Consider the following 22,317-nt stretch of genomic DNA (forward strand, 5'->3'; position numbering starts at 1 on the left):
AAATGAGTAAAGAACTTTGTGCAAGTTTTCAGATTTTCCAGAAACCTTTATGAAATTGGTAATTGATAAAGCTGAATGGAGAAGGACGCATACCTTTTAAAAAGTACGCTGGCTATTTAAAGCTATGACATTCTTCATTCTTTCTTAGGCTCTGATCTCGGAGCCCCATCTCCTGAGCTCAGCTAATAATGCTGACTATGAAAAAAGAATGGCAGGAGTGCAGGTGCAGTTCCGAGAGACCCTGGAAACCTATCAGGCTGAGCTTCTGAGTGCCCAGACTCGCCTCATTGAGCTTGAAATTCAGGTAAGGGCATTGTGCAAATAACAGAGTAAGAGACTTGAAGGGACCTTGGAGGTTTTCTACCAACCCTCTCCTCAAGCAGAAAACCCTATACCATTTCAGACAAATTGTTGTCCAGTCTTCTTCTTAAAAACTTCCAGTGTTGGAGCATTCACAACTTCTGGAGGCAGGTTGTTCCACTGATTAATTGTTCTGACTGTCAGGAAATTTCTCCTTAGTTCTATTTTATTTGATTGGATAAAGGACTAGACCTATAATTGAGAAGCTCTTCCAATAGTTAAGAGTAATAGAGAGCAAGGACAGGACTCTCATGCACACATACCACATTCTTCCTACAACCAGACTTCCATTCTCACGTATGCCTCCATAACCATAATGCTATGCATGGTCACAACTACGTAAAGGTAAAGGTTCCCCCGCACATGCGTGCTAGTCGTTTCCGACTCTAGGGGCCGGTGCTCATCTTTGTTTCAAAGCCGAAGAGCCAGCGCTTGTCCGAAGAAGTCTCCGTGGTCATGTGGCCGGCATGACTAGACGCCAAAGGCGCACGGAATGCTGTTACCTTCCCACTGTAGTGGTCCCTATTTTTCTACTTGCATTTTTACGTGCTTTTGAACTGCTAGGTTGGCAGAAGCTGGGATGAGTAACAGGCACTCACTCTGTTACTTGGCACTCGGGATTCGACCTGCCAAACTGCCGACCTTCTGATCGACAAGCTTAGCGTCCTCTTTTTTCAAGTATCTACGCATATACATATCTCACACTTGTCTGCAAGAAGAGATTTTAATTACCTCCCTTAGAATGATATGGTAGGGAAATGTCTATGGAGATTCTCAGTCATCCAGGTCATAGTTATCCTAATGGTGCTTTTTCACAAGGCAACTGGACTGTCTTATTTTTCTTTCAAGACGTTTCACTTCTCATCCAAGAAGCTTCTTCAGCTCTAACTGGATGTGGGGAATGGAAGGATTTATACTCCTTGCAGACAGCTGGTCATTTGCATTCTTTTAGAGAATTGTTGAGGCCACCTGGAGGTTTATTTATGTCATCAGGGTCATCTGAGTAGTGCAAATGGGTGTGGAGCCTTCTTGGAACTGCTGAAAGGACTGTGTTGTAAACTGGGATAGATGATGTTGTATCCCTTTTGAGAGAGGGCTGTTCAGTTTTGACATAGATGGCCTCTTTGACCCCTCTTTCAAACCCACAGTCCTCTGTCCAAAATGTGGACTTTGCTGTCTTCGAAAGCGTGGCCTTTATCTTTTAAATGAGAACAAACACATGAGGACAAGCAGTCCATCTACATTTAAAAGACAAAGTCCACTCTTTCGAAAACTGGAAAGTCCACATTTTGGACAGAAAGGACCGCTGGTTTGAAAGAGGGGTCAAAGAGGCCATTTATGTCAAAATTGAACAGCTCTCTGTCAACAGAGGAGGAGGGATATGGCATCATCCATCTCCAGTCCACAACACAGTCCTTTCAGCAGTTCCAAAATGGCTCCACACCCATGTTTATTTATTTATTTATTTCGATTTATATACCTCCCTTTTCCCGAGGGACTCAGGGCGGTTTACAGGGCAAATTAAAACAGTACAATATATACAAGTTAAAATAAAATTAAATAGTGGTCTGTCAGCTGCCAGCAGAGGTAGCAGCAGAGTCAGATGAGGAGAGGGAGCGGGAGGGGGAGCCTGGGTCAACTTCGGAGCCTTTGGAAGGCTCTGAAGAGGAATCAGAATCAGAGGCAGATGCAGAGCCGGGGCCCTCTGTCTGCTCCCAGGCATAGAGGCCGTTGTCTTTGGGGCCTGAGCTGAGTGAAGGGGAGGAAGAGATGGGGCCCGTCCCAGATGCGCGCACACATAGAGAGGAGAAGAGAGAAACAGAAGGCAAGTTGGCTTTCAGGAAAAAGAAGAAGTAGACGCTAGCCAGCCTCTCCCTGGCTGGGAAATAAATAGTAGGGGTTTGGGAGTGGATGAGAAATGAAATGTCTCCAAAGAAAAACAAGAAAGTTCACTTGCCTCATGAAAAAGCACCTTCGGGATTAGATAGGGAACAGGTTTTGCCTCCTCCTCTTTTCACAGTTCTTATCAAGAATATGTTATACTACAATTGTGTTTATTCCACATTGTGACCTTCCTTCCTTCCTTCCTTCCTTCCTTCCTTCCTTCCTTCCTTCCTTCCTTCTTTCCCTTTAAAAATAACTTTATTAAAAAAAAAACATTTCAGGTAAGGCGACTTGAACTGGAGAAGAATCAGCACAAACTCTTGCTGGAAAGTCTGCAACAGCGTCACCAGGAGGACTTGGAACTTATTGAGAATGCACACAGGTAGAAATAGGGGAACCACTGGAGGTTCCGGTTTCAGACCAGGTTACAGCACAGAAATGGCATTGGTTGCACTGGTAGATGATCTCTGGCGGACCCAGGACAGGGGTTGCCCCTCTGTCCTGGTCCTACTTGACCTCTCAGCGGCTTTTGATACCATCGACCATGGTATCCTGCTGCGACGGCTCGAGGCGTTGGGAGTGGGAGGCACTGTTTTACGGTGGTTCTCCTCCTACCTCTTCAGCCGTTCGTAGTGGCAGGGGGGGCAGAGATCTACCCCGAGGCCCCTTGTGGGATACCCCAGGGGTCGGTTCTCTCCCCCCTCCTTTTTAACATCTATATGAAGCCGCTGGGTGAGATCATCCGTGGCTTTGGGGTGAGATATCACCAATATGCCGATGATACCCAGTTGTTTATCTCCACCCCGAGCCAATCCAGTGATGCCCTTGACGTGATGTCCCGGTGCCTGGAGGCGGTGCGGGTCTGGATGGGAAGGAACAGGCTCAGGCTAAACTCCTCCAAGACCGAGTGGCTGTGGATACCGGCATCTTGTATTGTCCAACATGTTCCATCTCTTTTGATGGGGGGGGAGCTATTGCCCTCCTCAGAAAGGGCCTGCAACTTGGGTGTCCTCCTGGATTCACGGCTTAGTTTGGAGGATCATCTAACTGCTGTGACCAGGGGGGCCTTTGCACAGTTTCGCCTGGTGCGCCAGTTGTGCCCCTTTTTGGACCGAAATGCCCTATGCACGGTCAACCACGCCCTTGTCACTTCTCGCCTGGATTACTGCAATGCTCTCTACATTGGGCTGCCCTTGAAGTGCACCCGGAGGCTTCAACTGGTGCAAAATGTGGCCACGTGGGTGCTTATCGAGATACTCCCATGTTACACCACTCCTGCGCGAGCTGCATTGGCTTCCAGTTGCCCTCCGGGTGCGATTCAAGGTGCTGGCAATTACCTTTAAAGCCCTACATGGCTTAGGCCCGGGGTACTTGCGAGACCACCTGCTGCCAATGTCAGCCTCCCATCGCCCGGTTCGCTCCCACAGAGTCGGCCTCCTCAGGGTTCCGTCGGCCAGGCAATGCCGGCTGGCGACCCCGAGGGGGAGAGCTTTCTCTGTGGGCGCGCCAACCATCTGGAATGAACTGCCTCCGGAACTGCAGACGGCCCCTGATCTTCGATCCTTCCGCCGTGACCTCAAGACATGGCTGTTCCAACAAGCAGGCCTGGACTGATCATGGTTTTTAAATTTGGTTTTTATCGGCTTAAATTGTCCTTTATTTCTTTGTTTTGTTTAATTCTTTTTTAATCTTTGTATTCTATGTTTTTTAGTTTTTTATTGTTGTGAGCCGCCCTGAGACCTTAGGGAGAAGGGCGGCATGTTTTTTTTAATCCCATTTATATCCCGCCCTTCTCCGAAGACTCAGGGCGGCTTACAATCTAAGCACAAAATAATAATAATAATAATAATAATAATAATAATAATAATAATAATAATAATAATAATAATAATAATAATAATAATAATAATAATACAGGGAGTGCAGAATTATTAGGCAAGTTGTATTTTTGAGGATTAATTTTATTATTGAACAACAACCATGTTCTCAATGAACCCAAAAAACTCATTAATATCAAAGCTGAATATTTTTGGAAGTAGTTTTTAGTTTGTTTTTAGTTATAGCTATTTTAGGGGGATATCTGTGTGTGCAGGTGACTATTACTGTGCATAATTATTAGGCAACTTAACAAAAAACAAATATATACCCATTTCAATTATTTATTTTTACCAGTGAAACCAATATAACATCTCAACATTCACAAATATACATTTCTGACATTCAAAAACATAACAAAAACAAATCAGTGACCAATATAGCCACCTTTCTTTGCAAGGACACTCAAAAGCCTGCCATCCATGGATTCTGTCAGTGTTTTGATCTGTTCACCATCAACATTGCGTGCAGCAGCAACCACAGCCTCCCAGACACTGTTCAGAGAGGTGTACTGTTTTCCCTCCTTGTAAATCTCACATTTGATGATGGACCACAGGTTCTCAATGGGGTTCAGATCAGGTGAACAAGGAGGCCATGTCATTAGATTTCCTTCTTTTATACCCTTTCTTGCCAGCCACGCTGTGGAGTACTTGGACGCGTGTGATGGAGCATTGTCCTGCATGAAAATCATGTTTTTCTTGAAGGATGCAGACTTCTTCCTGTACCACTGCTTGAAGAAGGTGTCTTCCAGAAACTGGCAGTAGGACTGGGAGTTGAGCTTGACTCCATCCTCAACCTGAAAAGGCCCCACAAGCTCATCTTTGATGATACCAGCCCAAACCAGTACTCCACCTCCACCTTGCTGGCGTCTGAGTCGGACTGGAGCTCTCTGCCCTTTACCAATCCAGCCACGGGCCCATCCATCTGGCCCATCAAGACTCACTCTCATTTCATCAGTCCATAAAACCTTAGAAAAATCAGTCTTGAGATATTTCTTGGCCCAGTCTTGACATTTCAGCTTGTGTGTCTTGTTCAGTGGTGGTCGTCTTTCAGCCTTTCTTACCTTGGCCATGTCTCTGAGTATTGCACACCTTGTGCTTTTGGGCACTCCAGTGATGTTGCAGCTCTGAAATATGGCCAAACTGGTGGCAAGTGGCATCTTGGCAGCTGCACGCTTGACTTTTCTCAGTTCATGGGCAGTTATTTTGCGCCTTGGTTTCTCCACACGCTTCTTGCAACCCTGTTGACTATTTTGAATGAAACGCTTGATTGTTCGATGATCACGCTTCAGAAGCTTTGCAATTTTAAGAGTGCTGCATCCCTCTGCAAGATATCTCACTATTTTTGACTTTTCTGAGCCTGTCAAGTCCTTCTTTTGACCCATTTTGCCAAAGGAAAGGAAGTTGCCTAATAATTATGCACACCTGATACAGGGTGTTGATGTCATTAGACCACACCCCTTCTCATTACAGAGATGCACATCACCTAATATGCTTAATTGGTAGTAGGCTTTCGAGCCTATACAGCTTGGAGTAAGACAACATGCATAAAGAGGATGATGTGGTCAAAATACTCATTTGCCTAATAATTCTGCACTCCCTGTAATAATAATAATACTCTGAATTTCAGTATTATCTGACTCAGCTAAGGTTATATTGATCTGGATTCCTGCTTCCAAATTCTCAGGGATATTTAGGGAATTCTGTCTGCGTCTTATTTCCTAGGGTCAGGGTTCTTTATTGAAATGCTTTAATTATATCCTTTCATTGTTGTTTCCAAACAGCATGGGTATTTTGGAGCAAGTGGAAAAGCTAACATGAAAATTTGTAAAACTACAGCATTAAGAGAGAAACAGCAGCAGATAAAATATACATAAAATATACATAAAAAGTTATTTCTTTTACTCTCTTTATCTTCATTTTCCAACCTGGTACCATCTTAATCTATTCAGGCTCAATTCCTGAAATTTTCTGCTAGCTTAGGCAAAGAAATTGTGGTTTACATATGTTTAGATAATACCACTTTTGGGAAGGGCAAGGGAAACACAAATGTAAACTAACATGAAGAGCACAGTTTTCAAAAATGAAACCAGCTCCTAGATCATACCAGCTGCTTTTACCTGTAGATATGATAATCAGAAAATATTTCCGGCTGCCCAAAAATATGTTGCATTCTTCCCCTCTCCCCAACTCTGCCAACTGGGGAGCTAGGAACCGTGTGAAGGTGGTTGAGGACTCATATCGTCAGCGTGAGGATCGTCTCCGGCAAGAAAATCAAGAGTTGGCTGCACAATATCTGTCTCGCTGTCAGGGTGCAGAGCAGGCGAAATCAGAGATGTTAGCCCAGCATCAGCGTCGACTGACTGAGCTAGAGCAGGAAAAGGCCAAGGAAATTGATCGCCTACAGGAGCTTCAGCGGTAACATTGTGGGGAAGATGATGAAAGAAATTTTCTTAGACTTTGAAACTGATGGTGCTTTTCAGAAGCATAAGTCAAACATGTAAGCTTGTTTTGTTTGACAGATCTGAAGCCGACTCTCCACAGATGTAGGCAAGCTTTGTGTCCATACTGAAATAAATTGAGAAACAATGTTTTCTTTTTTTATGGCCCTTTTGACTTTTGCAGTATGTCCATCCTGGAAATGCGCAAGGATTATGGAGAGCAATTACAACGGTTGAAACAACTGAAGACTCAGGAGATTGATGCAGTGACCAGTGCCACTTCTTACACCAGGTAGCAGGAGCTAATTGCCCTAAAGAATTAGAGCATTGGAACTTTTATTCAGTAGTAAGGAGCATAAATAGCTGTACTGAGTAGTCAAAGCACATTTGGTAAGCAGAATCAACTCCACAGTTCGCTTCTCTGGTTTACAGTGCTGCTATGAAAGAAAAAGGATGAGGTGTGCCTATAGCTCCATCCACGGACATGTGCAGTCCATATTAGAGGTCTGAGCAAAATACTAGAGTTTTAAGGCTGTATTAAAAGGGATTCAAATTAATAGTCTGGCAACAATGGCCAGAAATGCCATATGGGCAACTTGGATACAGAAAACTGCAGATAGATGAATCACTAAAATGCAGAGGCCTACAGCTCAAAAATAGAGTCATGTATGAGTCCAGGTCACCAGTAGGGATTTGGTCCATATCCAGTGGAATAAAATAATGTATACATCTTATTAATGTTGAAGGTAACTTTAGATTTCCATCTTTTGTTATAAGAAGTCAGTAAAAAAAACATGGAAATGATTGTCTGGTTGTCTCTTGCAGGTCTTTGAATGGCATTATAGACCAAATGGAGAAGTTCTCCAGCAACCTGAATGATCTTGCCAGTAAGGTGGAAGCCACTCACCATACTACCCACCAAGGTCTTGAGATGGGAGCTCGCCAAAGAGATGAACGGCTTAGAGGTATGTGCCTTTTGATGCTTGGGACCCACATACAACTTGCTCTAGAATAAAACCTGTTCTTGGACAGCCTACTTCCATCATGTAATTGCAATACAAAAGAAAATATTTATTGTCTGTATTGTAGATAAATGATGGATTTTTTAATGTCATAGACTAGGTTATAGTGTTTTAATACACCATTACTTAGTTGTAAATAGTTTTAAATTTAAGCAGGAAATGGAGCAGCAGAATATAAATCACCAAATGGTGCAGTAAATTCATGGTGCAGTAATTACAAAGCGCAGTAAATTCAGTTCACATTACTAAAAATCTAATCTATATAATGCATAAACAAACCCAAATTTTGGATGTGGTGCCAATCCATATATTAAATTGTAGTTTTAAGAGTCGTGTCCAGTCTGAGTTGATACTTGTGTCGGATTTGCTTTTAAGCTATCAAGTTATTCCAAACACTGAAGAATCTTTCCACATCTTGGTCAGCCATTCTTCTTTTGAAGGGATGAGGCCACCTTTTTAGTAAGGTGACATCACTTCAAGGGGAATAAAGCTCCATTCCCCAAGCCCGGTTTCTATCAGCTGGGGGGGGTCCAATAGGACCGAAAGTTGTCCCGTAGAGGCGACTGGCCAAAGCGTGAAACTTTGTAGATTGCGGGCCAGCAGTAGCTGACTCGCTTGATCCAAAGTAGCTCTCGGGATCGGCAGCAAAAAAGGCTGACTGCACCCATGTGGTCAGCCAGAAGCAGCTGCTCATTGGAGACAACTAATACTAACAAGCGGAAAGCAAAACAGCTGATCCGGGTGAGAGTACTTTCCTTACCTTTCTACAAGCAAAAAATACTGCTTCTGGAAAAAAGCACTCAAAAGCAAGAAATCCACAAGCTTTAGGGAGGGGGGATTTTTTGCTCTACCCCTCCCTCCTGGACTATAAGCGGCGGTTTAAGCTTTGGGGAAATTAAAACTGACTTAATATTGTGAAGTTAATTGAGGGGGGAAAAGAAGGATAATTTGGGAAACTTGCATTTATAAACCTTTTTTTTTATTATTCCTTGTTTGGAAACCATTGCATTTTAACTTTTTAAAGTTTGGTGGGAATGGACTTCTAGTGCATGTAGTGGCAAAAAGAAGAACTACATTTAACCTTTTTTAAAAAAATCTTACTAAGTTGTTTTGACTGGAGTAGCGTAGGGGTATTATGGGTTAAGAAGGGTGGGATAGGGTAGGGTAGGGTAGGATAAGGGCTATTCTCTAGAAATGCCTCATGGTTTGTCTAGCCTCCACAGATGATCGTGACAACTTTTTTGAAAATCAGTGCAGATGTCTTACTTCAAAAATTGGGCAATTTTGAGTTTGATCCAAAAAAAAAAGTTCTGCCTACTACCCCCTGTGGCTGAAAAACGGTACTACTTCTTTCCTTGTCCTAATCTGACAGTTTTGCAAGACTGTTTGAACCGGCAGCAGAGAGACATGGAAGGTGAACGAGGCCGGCTACAAGAGGTTATTTCTAAGATGGAGGCCAGGCTAAACGAGCAAACCCGGCTTTTGGAACAGGTGAGCTGGTGCTAAACCGATCCATGGTTGGTATCAGTGGTGAGAATGTGAGAATTGAGTTGGAAGAGAGAGAAAAAGGGGATGTATATTTTCATTCCCCAAATAACATATGCATTGAAGGAACCTTTTAGGACTGCTCAGACTTAGCATTTCAATTTTTTAAAAATATTTACTGTGACAGAGATCAGAAACAGAGATTGACTAGTTGCCATATCTGGTCACTGTCCCTTCAAGATAAGAGTCAGAATGGAATTAGGTGAAGTGAAATTTCTCTCTAAGGACTGGCAGGTCTCTTCCCCTCAGTCAGGGAATCTGAATACTTCCTGGGAAGATCAATATAGGGAAAGGACAGATGACGTGCAGCTAAGTTTGTGTATTGGGAACACTGGTGTTTGCAGATCTGCCCAGACTGTGCAAGCTAATGTTACTCTTGACCAAGAGAACATTGATAAGGAAGGTTATCTTCTTAGTATTAAGGTCAAGGTTTTTTATTATTAATATTATTACAGGTCATCAAGTTGTTTTCGACTCCTAACATCCATATAAACAGATTTTCTCAATTGCACATGCTGGGTTTAAACAGTATATCTTGCAGTTTTAAATGGTGTTTCCAGTAGCAGAATAAATTTAGACTGGAGATAATTCAGAACAATTAATTAGACACATAGGAAATGTTTCTCTTTTGGATAAGTACTGCCTCTGTGACACAGAAGGGCTTCAAAAGGAAATCCCAGTTGGGTTTGGGGTGACTTAGCCTAATTGTGCTTGCCTTTCCTACTTGTTTCACAAGCTATCTTGCTTGGAGGTGGATTAAGCCTTTCAGGAGCTGATGAGTGTCTTCTTCTGCCTTAGGAACGTTGGAGGGTCACCACTGAACAAGCCAAAGTGGAATCTTTGCAGCACTCACTCGAGGAACAGAGAAGAGTCATGACCCAGCAACTAACCATGGAGAGGGAAGAGTTAGAGAGGGCAAAGGTTAGAAGTGCTCGTGTTGTTTGAGTGATTAATGAGCATGTTGTGAAGTGAGGACTAAATGCAACTGGGTATATGCCATTTACTGAATTATACTAAAAGGAGGAATCTGATGATCTCATCTACTTTTTATTCTCCTATACAGTTGCAAAAAAAAGTATGTGAACCCTTTGGGATTATGTGGAGTTTTGCATGAATTGGCCATAAAATGTGCTCTAAACGTCATGTAAGTCACAACAATAGAAAAACACAGTCTGCTTAAAATAATACTACACAAACATTAGCTGTTATCATGTTTTAATTGAACATAAGATGGAAACATTCACAGTGCAGGGTGGAAAAAGTATGTGAACCCCTAGCCTAATGACTTCTCCAAGAGCTAATTGGAGCCAGGAGTGAGCCAACCTTGACTCCAACCAGCGTGATGATATTGGATGTGTTGCTGACAGCTGTCCTGCCCTTTAAAAACACACACCTGTTTTGGGTTTACTGGTCTCAAGAAGCACTGTCTGATGTGAACCATGCCTCCCAGAAAAGAGCTCTCAGAAGACCTACGATCAAGAATTGTTGACTTGCATGAAGCTGGAAAGGGCTACAAAAGTATCTCCAAAAGCCTTGATGTTCATGTGTCCGTGGCAAGACAGACTGTCTACAAATGGAGAAAGTTTAGCACTGTTGCTACTCTCCCTAGGCGTGGTCGTCCTGTAAAAATGACTGCAAGAGCACAGCGCATAATGCTTAATGAGGTAAAGAAGAATCCTAGAGTGTCAGCTAAAGACCTACAGAAATCTCTGGCACATGCTAACATTTTTGTTGACACATCTACAATAAGGAAAACATTAAACAAGAATGGAATACATGGGAGGACACCACGGAGGAAGCTATTGCTGTCCAAAAAAAATATTGCAGCACGTTTGAAGTTTGCAAAAGAGCACCTGGATGTTCCACAGCACTACTGGCAAAATATACTGTGGACAGATGAAACCAAAATTGAGTTGTTTGGGAAAAACACACAACACTATGTGTGGAGAAAAAAAGGCACAGCACACCAACATCAAAACCTTATACCCACTGTAAAACATGGCGGAGGGAGCATCATGGTTTGGGGCTGCTTTGCTGCCTCAGGGCCTGGACGGATTGTTGTCATTGATGGGAAAATGAATTCCAGAGTTTATCAGGACATTTTGCAGGAAAACGTACGACCATCTGTCCGCCAACTGAAGCTCCGCAGAGGATGGGTGATGCAACAGGACAATGACCCACAGCATACAAGTAATTCAACAAAACAATGGCTTCAACGGAACAGAATAGGCCTTCTGGAGTGGCCCAGTCAGAGTCCTGACCTCAACCCGATTGAAATGCTGTGGCATGACCTTAAGAGAGTGATTCACACCAGACATCCCAAGAATATTGCTACACTGAAACAGTTTTGTGCAGAGGAGTGGTCCAAAATTACTCCAGATCGTTGTGCAGGTCTGATCTGCAACTACAGGAAACGTTTGGTTGAGGTTATTGCTGCCAAAGGAGGGTCAACCTGTTATTAAGTCCAAAGGTTCACATACTTTTTTCACCCTGCACTGTTAATGTTTCCATCTTATGTTCAATTAAAACATGACAACAGCTAATGTTTGTGTAGTATTATTTTAAGCAGACTGTGTTTTTCTATTGTTGTGACTTACATGACGTTTAGAGCGCATTTTATGGTCAATTCATGCAAAACTCCATGTAATCCCAAAGGGTTCACATACTTTTTCTTGCAACTGTATTTTCCTCACTGCTTTTCTGATTTTTTCTTAATTGCTTTTACTGCATAAGGAAAAACTGACTAATTCTACAATAACTTTTATAATGCTTTATAATACTAGAATCCATCCATCTGTAACCATATTGTAAATGCATATATTCTGTACAGGAACTCAGAAGAGCAATAGCTATGTTTCCATGTACTTCCATTTATATTTTAGCTATTCCTCCACTTATAAGAGACATTTTATAATGGAAGCAGAGAAGATTTCAAATAGAATTCATATTCTGTTTCAAGGACAAAAAAGTACTTTGCTTTCAAAGGCACTATGAGGAAAAATTCAAGATATATCAACTAAACCAAGTTAAGCAGGGGTGTCAAACTGCCGGCCCATGGGCCAGATGCGCCATGCAAAAGCCGCGCCGACCCCATTGCCAGCAATGGCAAAACCGTCCTGATACTTTGCGGGATATCACGTGACATCGCGAGTTTGACATGTCTGAAGAAGACCAACAATCTTTTTAAAGTGGCTATAACAAGCCTATGGTGAGCTGCCCATGGGAAGAGGGGGTTGATTTATTCTCCATAGCACCTTAGGTCAGGATAAGAAGCAATGGGAGAAAGCTAATCAGAGGGAGATCCAATGTGGAAATTAGGATAAATTTGCTGACAGTGAGAACTATTAGTTAGTGAAATGGCTTGCTTCCTGCAATAATGCTCCATTGCTGGGGGGTTTTGGAAAAACTTTGGACAACCATTTGTCCAGAATGGAATAACGACTTCTGCCTTTCAGCAGGGGGTTGGACTAGAACAGCAGCCTCCAACCTTTTGGGCACCCGGGACTGGTTCCATGGAGAGAGGCTTTTCCACAGACCAGAAGGGGCGTGGTTTTGTGTGCTGCCTGCATCCCAGATGAGGCCCTGCTTGTTTGCACAGCCCAGTTTCTGGCATGCCACAGCCCGGTTTTCGGTCCATGCACCGGGGGTTGGGGACCCCTGGAGTAGAAGGTCCATCCAGCCTTATGATTCTATGATGTTTGCTTTGATTTTCCTTTTAGTGCTGTCAAAACAACACTGATTTCCTTGTCTTCCTGTTCCTTGTTCCCAGAATGCTTTGCTTGAGGAACAGAAAGCAGTCATGCAGAAATGTGCCGAGGAGCGCCGTAAACTGGCGGCAGAATGGTCAGAGCTGCACATCCAACAGAGGCTGAGCAAAGAACGCTCAGAGAGGGAGGTTGACCGGGCTCTGCAAATTGACTCCCAGAGAGAAGGGGCCATCATGAGCCTAGCAAAGGTAAAGGGCTAGAGTCTTGGTTCTTTTAGTTCTTGGCTGTCTTTTTACTGGGCAATCTGGGAAGAGTCTAGAAGAATATCTGGTCACTGAACCAGTGGTTAGATTGCAGTTATAACCATTTATGATTGTCATGGAAATGGAAACAAAGGGTTAAGTAAAAAGGTCAATTCTCAAAAAAGACCTTTTCTTATATGATGTAGGTCAGGGATAGGCAACCTTGGCTCTTTTATGACTCGTGGACTTCAACTCCCAGAGTCAGCCATGCTGACTCAGGAATTCTGGGAGTTGAAGTCCACGAGTCATAAAAGAGCCAAGGTTGCCTACCCCTGATATACAGTAGGTGAATTAAATATAGAATTAAAAACAGAAATATAAAATAGCAAATCTGTAAGACTACTTTTCCCCCTCCTCCTCTTAGGAACAAGCAGACCTGAAGATCAAATCCAGTGAGTTGAGGACCAGGGAGGAGCAGCTGGTGAGGGATCGAGAGCTTCTAGAGCAGGAGAAGCAGGAGCTGAGACTGGAGAAGGAAAGAGTTAATGCTGCAGCTTTGCATGTCAAACAGAGGGCAGACGAAATCAATAGCATGAGCAAGGTAGAGAAACTGCCTTCCTACATCTGCTATTCAAGGTAGAAAAGCTGATATAACTGAATAAAGTCTAGACTAGATATCCTGGAAATTTCATATCCTGGCACTTCTGGATGGTATCAGATAAAAGAAGGCTGGACTGTGTCACAGAAGCCAAAAAAAGCCCTTGGGCAGCAGAAAGTCTTTAAAGAATATGTAACATGCTCCTCCGGTCACAACTTGCCGCTGGTTTCTTACATTCCAGCTCCATTTTTAACAATAATTTGTAGACTAATACATAATGGCAGGTTCATACTCAGTTAAGCAATTCTGTGTGGCTATATAGACGCGGTGGCTCAGTGGGTTAGGATGCTGAGCTTGTCGATCAGAAGGTCGGCAGTTTGGCGGGTCGAATCCCGAGTGCTGCGTAACAGAGTGAGCGCCTGTTACTCGTCCCAGCTTCTGCCAACCTAGCAGTTCGAAAGCACGTAAAAATACAAGTAGAAAAATAGGGACCACTACAGTGTGAAGGTAACAGCGTTCCGTGCGCCTTTGGCGTCTAGTCATGCCGGCCACATGACCACAGAGACGTCCTCGGACAAGCGCTGGCTCTTCGGCTTTGAAACGGAGATGAGCACCGGCCCCTAGAGTCGGAAACGACTAGCACGCATGTGCGGGGGAACCTTTACCTTTACCTTTATATAGCACACACCAAACCACAAGCGATCAATTATTTAGCATACTGCGTTAATGCAATTATATCGGGTTAAATTCTAAGGCAGAAACAGGTTTTAAGACTGTAGCTGAGATCAAATCCTGAGTCTTCCTCCTTATGCCGTAAAGCTATCCTCCCACAAGTACGAAGAAGGAGAGAAAGCCCTGATGGAGGCAAAGAAGGTGGAATCTGAACATCAGGCCAGACTCCAGACTTTGCAGCAGCAAATGGAACGGCTCAGACAGCAGGAGGAACATTTGCATCAGGTCATCTTTCGTAACCTAGGGAAATGTCTTGTTCCTATGTACTATTTTTTTACTATTTATTAATGTTTATTTTTTAATTTTTAATTCTGCTATTATTTATCTGGTCATCTAAAAGAAGAAATTTTTAAAGTAGAGCAATCTTTATTAAGGCTTCTTTTAGATGACCAAATACTTAAAAACAATTAAAAATACAATTAGCATATTAAACCAATGTTTGAAAATAAAGGATATCCAAATATTGACATGTGTGCCTCAGAGTACAAAAATCAGATAATCTAGTTTTATTGAATGGAAATAGTTCGCGCTGTTTTAGTTTGTGTTGCATTTCAGTTGCATGGCTATATAAATTGATTTAATAAAATAATAATAAAACAGATCAGCTCATTGTAAAATTGTAGCGTGCATGAAATCAAGATAAGCAACAGTATGCCTAGATTTAAGAGGTATATAGGCACAGTATTTTTAAAATCCTTTTCTTACTTCACAAATTAATTTGCCTCCAGTTTTAACAAGTGTGCTGTCATCAGAATGGAGTTGAGGTGTCCTCCAAATGCTTTTATTAAAAAAAATGTGTACCTGAATTATTACGAGTATATCACATAATTTACGTTCTGTGGAACTCTGAATGCTTAGAGAAGTAAGGTGAGATCAGAAGGCTTCCTCCCAAAATTAGAAGTGATGAATAGCAAACAGAAGACACCATATATACCTGGTCTCAAGTTATGATGGGTTTTAATAGTTGATACCAGCCTCTTAAACTGCCTAGAAAGTCAATAGATCATCAGCGCAAAGAGCAGTAGCTTTTAATAACTTCTAGTTCACAGTCTGAAACATAATCTCACCAAAAAGGGCTTAAGGTTTCAGAAGTATAGATACTGCTGGTCACACTGCAGCTTTCCAAAATGGACCATCTTGCACATCTGAATAAATTGTCCTTGAGCAAGAGTGGACTCCAGAGCTCTTCCCAAATTAGAAGATTTCAGTCTATTTTGATAATCTAGGAAATTATGGCAAATTTAAAAATGGTCTGCTCAGCCTGAGATGGTTGAGGTATGATACATCAGTATTTACTGCTACAATATTTTTCTTCCTTCGCGATGAGTCAGGACCGCCTCAGTTTGTCGCATCAGAGAAGGCAGCTTGAACAGCTCCGGATGGAACTTCCAAGCAACCCATGGGCATTTCATAATATGCCTCAGGTGCCATTACCAGGAACTCCTGACAAAATAAACTCCAGTGTACATTGTAAGTACCTGCAGAGCCATTTGGGGTGGGTGGGCATTCTTGATAGGCAAAATAAAGGAAAAGGATAAAATTCTAGTCTCTGTATTTTCAAGTGCTTTAATATGTAAATTAACTGAAAGGACAGAGGGCATTAATTCATGCATTATTTAAATAGTAGATCTTGGAGCACAGATTTGAGTTTCTTCCACACAAAGTGGTCCTGGCACTCCGTAACACTGGCCCTCAAAATACAGAGGAGTGTCTGACAGTAAGCTGATAGGAAAAATTTAGTTAAATGTTGCTTCATTATATTTTTTTAAAAAGTAACCAAAGAGCAAAATAAAAAGAAACAGAGTTCCACAACTTGTTTCATTGTTCCATTGCCCCTTTGATCTATACCAGGGCTTTTCAACCAGTGGTACGGATACCACCTGTGGTACATTGGCACCTGGCAAGTGGTACATGATCATCGTAGAAAAGTGGTAGCAGGGGAGGGGAATGAGCTGAACCGGTGGCAGCACTGCACAAGCCTGAGCAAGAGATGGCTGGAGCTGCAGGGCTGTCAGGGCTCAGCAAAAGCGCCAGGATCAGCACCAGGCTCCAGCTGGAGCTCGGCGCTGATCGTGGCACTTCTGCTAAGCCCAGAAGAAGCGCCGATCAGCTAGAATGTTGCAGCATCTCCAGGGTCTTGTGATTTACATTCAGATGCTTGGCAATTGATTCATATTTATGACGGTCACAGTGTCCCAGGGTCATGTGAAGTGACCAAAACCTGCTGCAACCACGCAGCATATGGGGGGGGGAATAGAAACCAAACACCCCCCACCCCACCCCCACTGCCAATCCTCAATAGAAATGCTCACAACAATGAAAACCTCTGACAGGAGGAAGAGCGCCGCCGGCTGGGCAGGCAGGTGTCTTGCTCGGCTGTGGCTTGGGGGGCACTTTTTTCAGTGTCATTGTAACTTCGAACAGTTATTAAGCGAACTGTTGTAAGTCGAGGACTACCTGTATTTCATCACTTTTTTCCTTTTTTTTTTTTTTGGTCATCAAGTTTTTGACACCTTGCTAGGCGACTGGTGGTACTCGGATGTTGCCATATCCTAAAAGTGGTACCATGGGTGAAAAGGTTGAAAAGCTCTGATCTATATAAGCATCTGGGACAGGACCGTTGTGAGAGGACGGCCCTGGACTGGCTACTAACCCCCTGCTGGTGTGAGAGACCAGCAGAGGAGATTCCTGTTTACCCAGCAATACTGCCCTTATCCATCCCAGGCTGGATCTCATGGCTAAGGGAGAGGACAGTCATGGGCTCTTGCCTGGACCGGCTCAGGTGAGAGCAGAGCCAAATCGGCAGACTACTGGATGAAGACATGTTCCGGATTAAATGTTTTACCATCTTAATTAACACTTTAACATCTTATTAACATCTGTCCCCATTTGTGAATAACGGCTTACACGGACATGATTATTATTTTATGGCTCGACTACAATACTCCAGATTGGACTTGTACGCCCTCAGGGGGGCTTTCCCCTCCTGCATACGACCAGCCTCCTTTTCTATCATTTCCCTTGATGACGGGCCCAATTGTTGGGACCCCGAGAGGTGGCTGGGCTTAACTAGGGGCCTCTGGTGGAAATGCATTAAGAGGCCCCTGATACATTTTTTAGCTGGGTATTTTAAGGGATTAGGGAAGGGAAAGAATAGGATGGGGAGAGAATTTTTAATTAGTACTCAGTCTGGGCCTAAGACGGGTCCCGGCGGGATAGGGTTGAGGGGAGAAGCTGCTGGTTCTGTGTGTACTGGGGTGGGGCTTCAAATCCCCACAACGATAGGGAATGGCAGCAGATGTGTGCACGGAGGGCCGTATCGACATCCGGGATCGCACCCCCGCTGCTTGCGAGCGGTGACATGCTCCCACCCTCCAATTAGCACCCTTTTGCCCGGTGGTGAGGGTGATCAGGCCCCTGAGCTCAGGCTGGTTTACCTTAATGCCAGGTCCGTTGTCAATAAGGCTCCCCTCATTCGAGACTTGATCGAGGAGGAACGCACGGATCTGGCATGCATTACGGAAACCTGGTTGGGCTCAGAGGAAGGAGTCCCTCTGATTGAGTTATGCCCCCCAGGTTTCCGTGTGCTACACCAACCACGGGCTCAGGGTAGGGGCAGTGGGGTGGCGGTGGTTATCAGGGAGACTTTATGTCCGCGGGAGACCACTATTGTCTAGATTGGTGGGAGTGAGTCCCTCCTCCTGAGATGTGGTTCTTGGGTTCAGATGGGCTTGTTGCTTACATACCTGGCGCCCAGCTGTGTGGCAACAGCTCTGCCCGAGCTGCTTGGGGTTGGCGGTGGAGTTCCCCAGACTCATAGTGCTGGGTGACTTCAACCTACCTTCCCTGGGAGGGTCATCGGAGCTAGCCCGGGAGTTCATGGCCTCCATGACGACCATGGACCTGACCCAGGTAATTCAAGGCCCGACTCATATGGGGGGGTCACACTCTCGACCTGGTGTTCCTGTCTGGACAATGGTTGGATGATTTGGGAGGGGGTTTACCGGTTGTTACTCCCCTGTCATGGTCCGACCATCATCTCCTACGACTGGTCTTCCATTATGCCACCCCCCGCTGCTGGGCGGCGGAACCAACAAGATGGTTCCGCCCCAGGTGCCTAATGGACCCTGAACGGTTCCAGATGGCACTTGGGTCTATACCTATCGCCCTCACTCACAGCCCAGCTGATGTCTTGGTGGATGCCTGGGAAAGGGCGGCCACTGAGGCACTCAACTGTGTTGTACCCTTGCGACCTCTGACCCGACGCAGATCCCGTTGGGCTCCATGGTTTTCTGTGGAGCTCCGGGAGATGAAACGTCGGAGACGGGGTCTAGAGAGCAGTTGGAGGTCCAGCCGTTCCGAATCTGACTGATTGCAGTTAAGAACCTTTATAAGGTCTTATCTTGCTGCGATGAGGACGGCGAGGGCTAACTACTTCGCCACCCTCATCGCATCTGCAGATAATCGCCCGGCCGCCTTGTTTAGGGTGACTCGCTCCCTTCTTAACCAGGAGATGAGGGAGGATCCCTTACAGGGACGGGCCAAGGAGTTTAGTCATCATCTGACGGACAAAATTGCTCAGATCCGGGCCGGTTTGGACTCTGACTGGGTAGAGTCTGACGTAGAGGAATCGGACGGTCTTGAGCATGTTATCTGGACTGAGTTTGATCCTGTTTCCCCTGATGATGTGGACAGGATCATGGGGACGCTGAGCCCCACCACTTGTTTGTTGGATCCATGCCCCTCCTGGCTGGTTTATGCGGCTCGGGAGAGGACATGAGACTGGTTCCAGGCAGTAATAACTGCTTCTTTGAAGGAGGGTGTCTTCCCCGCCTTGAAGGAGGCAGTGGTGAGACCACTCCTCAAAAAGCCTGCCCTGGACCCAGCTGTTTTAAATAACTATCGTCCAGTCTCCAACCTTCGCTTTTTGGCGAAGGTTGTTGAGAGCGTGGTGGCACATCAGCTTCCTCTGTTCCTGGAGGAAACTGATTATCTGGACCTGTACCAATCGGGTTTCAGGCCCGGGCACAGCATGGAGACGGCACTGGTCGCGCTGGTGAATGATCTCTGGCGGGCTCGGGACAGGGGTTGCTCCTCTGTCCTAGTCCTATTAGATCTCTCAGCGGCTTTCGATACCATCGACCATGGTATCCTACTGCAACGTCTCAGGGGGCTGGGAGTGGGAGGCACCGTTTTACGGTGGTTCTCCTATCTCCTGGGCTGCTCGCAGTCGGTGTTGACGGGAGGGCAGAGATCCACCCCAAGGCCTCTCGCTTGTGGAGTCCCTCAGGGGTCGGTTCTCTCGCCCCTCCTGTTCAACATCTATATGAAGCCGCTGGACAAGGTCATTCGTGGTTTCAGGGTGGGGTATCATCAGTACGCTGATGATACCCAACTTTTTTTCTCCACCCCAAACCAACCCAGCGATGCCCTCGCCGTGATGTCCCGTTGCCTGGAGGCGGTCCAGGTCTGGATGGGGAGAAACAGGCTTCGTCTCAATCCTGCCAAGACTGAGTGGCTTTGCGTACCGGCATCTCGGGCTAACCAAACTATTCCACCTTTAATGATAGGGGGTGAGGTGTTACACCCCGTTGATAAGGCTCGCAACTTAGGCATCCTCCTGGACTCACGGCTCAATTTTGAAGATCATATACGAACCGTGACCAGGGGAGCTTTTGCCCAGGTTCGCCTGGTCCACCAGTTGCGACCCTACCTGGACCGAGATGCCCTACGCACAGTCACTCATGCGCTCATGACCTCCCGTTTAGACTATTGCAATGCTCTCTACATGGGGCTGCCCTTGAGAACCATTCGGAGACTACAACTGGTGCAGAATGCGGCCGCACAAGTTGTGATGGGGGTTTCCCGATACTCCCATGTAACACCTCTACTCCGTGAGCTGCATTGGCTTCCGGTTGCCCTCCGGGTGAGATTCAAAGTACTGGTGATGACCTATAAAGCCCTAAATGGCTTGGGTCCGGGATATTTGAGGGAACACCTGCTGCCAGCATCAAGTTCCCTTCGTCCAGTGCGCTCGCAGAGGGAGGGTCTTCTCAGGGTGACACCCAGGGAGAGTGCCTTTTCTGTGGGTGCGCCTACCATCTGGAACCAGCTGCCTGTGGAGCTCAGGACTGCCCCTGACCTACGCTCATTCCGCCGGGACCTGAAGACTTGGCTCTTTGAGCTCTCTGACCCAGGCTGAAAATTTTAACTGGGGTTTTATTTTCAGGGATAATTTAATCTTTTAATTCTCTTTTAACTTTGTATTTTATATTGATATGATTTTAAAATGCCCTGTAAACCGCCCTGAGTCCTTCGGAAAAGGGCGGTATATAAATCTAATAAAATCTAAATACCATATCTAACTTGTTTTTCTTCCCAGATTTGCCTCTTCCAGTTACTGTTCCACCTAAAGTCAACCCTGAAAACACCAGAGCTACTCAAGGATTTCCAAGATCAGACCCAGCAGATTTATATGCCAAATTGGTGCTGCACAAAATTACAGCTGAACGAGTAAGATTACATTGTCCAGCTTTCAGTCTACTATGAATTGAGAATATTAACATCTGTCCTGAGGTTATAATTTTACAGTTATGCAACATTATTGTTCTCTTTAGCTTTAATTTCATCTAATTTTATTTAACTCTTTTTCGGGTAAAATTATTATCTGAAGAAGAGCTCAGTGTAATTCAAAGTTTGCATGAAACTTCAAGTTAAGGAAATGGGAAGGACAGTGAAATTCTGATGCCTGGTCATGAAGCTTACATGTTTTTGGTTCACTTTTGAACCTTTTCTCCATTTTCATTCCTGTTTTTGTTTTTTTCTAACAGGATCATGATTTCTTGGAAGAAGAGCAGTTCTTTTTAGAAACTTTGAAGACAACTTCCTGTAAGACTTCCTTTCAATCAGCATGAGAGAGGATCAGTCCTAAAGATAGCTGTGCCAAGATTCACACTTACTCCAAATAAAACTGTTAACACTTTGAATGGCTGGCTTGAAATCAAGCATATAAATAACTGCGAAATTCAACTTTGGCAGGAGCTACAGTTTGTCAGGGACGCGGTGGCTCAGTGGGTTAGGACACTGAGCTTGTCGATCAGAAGGCCGGCAGTTTGGCGGGTTGAAACCCGAGTGCTGCGTGACAGAGTGAGCGCCTGTTACTCGTCCCAGCTTCTGCCAACCTAGCAGTTCGAAAGCACGTAAAAATGCAAGTAGAAAAATAGGGACCACTACGGTGGGAAGGTAACGGCGTTCCATGCGCCTTTGGCGTCTAGTCATGCCGGCCACATGACCACGGAGACGTCCTCGGACAAGCGCTGGCTCTTCGGCTTTGAAACAGAGATGAGCACCGGCCCCTAGAGTCGAAAACGACTAGCACGCATGTGCAGGGGAACCTTTACCTTTACCTTTACAGTTTGTAAAATAAATATTTTTAAATGTTTCCTTACACTACCACTATTGGTAGATCAACAGTTTTGTGTTTGGCTGAAACTCTTTGAAGAATGGTCCTTCAGAGCAGTGGTCTGCCTTTGATCACATTGCATATCCCCAATGTATTTTCACATCACCTTTGTCTCTTGTAATAATTTATTTGTTTATTGCATATATATCCTGCCACAATGTGATACCTTTCAGCAGCTCACATAATGTAAGACACTGAGATTGCTCCAAAGTACTACAACTACTACTGAGAAGACTTGAGAAGCAGTGTCTCCTGGTTTCTACTCCCCTCCTATCCCAGAATCATGGGACTACAAGGATTTTCTTCGTACATGATCTAGCAGGTCAGGCTGATTCAGGTTGGAGTAGGCAATCCAGAGTGTAGAGACGTATGGAGTTTAACCGTGAAGGAGCACTACAAGAACCTTTATTTAAATATTTAGCCCCAGGAAAGAAGAGAGTCTCAGAAAAA

General features: G+C 44.6%; 1 protein-coding gene across 1 annotated transcript in view; it reads left to right on the forward strand.

The window, feature by feature from the left end:
• FBF1 (Fas binding factor 1) overlaps window positions 1-21,846 on the forward strand; it is a 50,390-nt gene extending 28,544 nt beyond the window's left edge. Inside the window, exons 18-30 of the mRNA XM_083354995.1 lie at window positions 149-304; window positions 2,526-2,626; window positions 6,330-6,536; window positions 6,744-6,851; window positions 7,385-7,524; window positions 8,954-9,072; window positions 9,925-10,047; window positions 12,896-13,081; window positions 13,500-13,676; window positions 14,493-14,630; window positions 15,737-15,875; window positions 20,788-20,918; window positions 21,236-21,846. Of these exons, the coding sequence (XP_083211121.1) occupies window positions 149-304; window positions 2,526-2,626; window positions 6,330-6,536; window positions 6,744-6,851; window positions 7,385-7,524; window positions 8,954-9,072; window positions 9,925-10,047; window positions 12,896-13,081; window positions 13,500-13,676; window positions 14,493-14,630; window positions 15,737-15,875; window positions 20,788-20,918; window positions 21,236-21,319 (1,809 nt within the window). The 3' untranslated portion in view covers window positions 21,320-21,846. The remainder of the gene's footprint in view (window positions 1-148; window positions 305-2,525; window positions 2,627-6,329; window positions 6,537-6,743; window positions 6,852-7,384; window positions 7,525-8,953; window positions 9,073-9,924; window positions 10,048-12,895; window positions 13,082-13,499; window positions 13,677-14,492; window positions 14,631-15,736; window positions 15,876-20,787; window positions 20,919-21,235) is intronic.
• Window positions 21,847-22,317: the final 471 nt, after the last annotated feature.

The sequence above is a fragment of the Vipera ursinii genome (genome assembly GCF_947247035.1).
Source record: "Vipera ursinii genome assembly, chromosome: 2".
Classification (NCBI taxonomy): Eukaryota; Metazoa; Chordata; class Lepidosauria; order Squamata; family Viperidae; genus Vipera; species Vipera ursinii.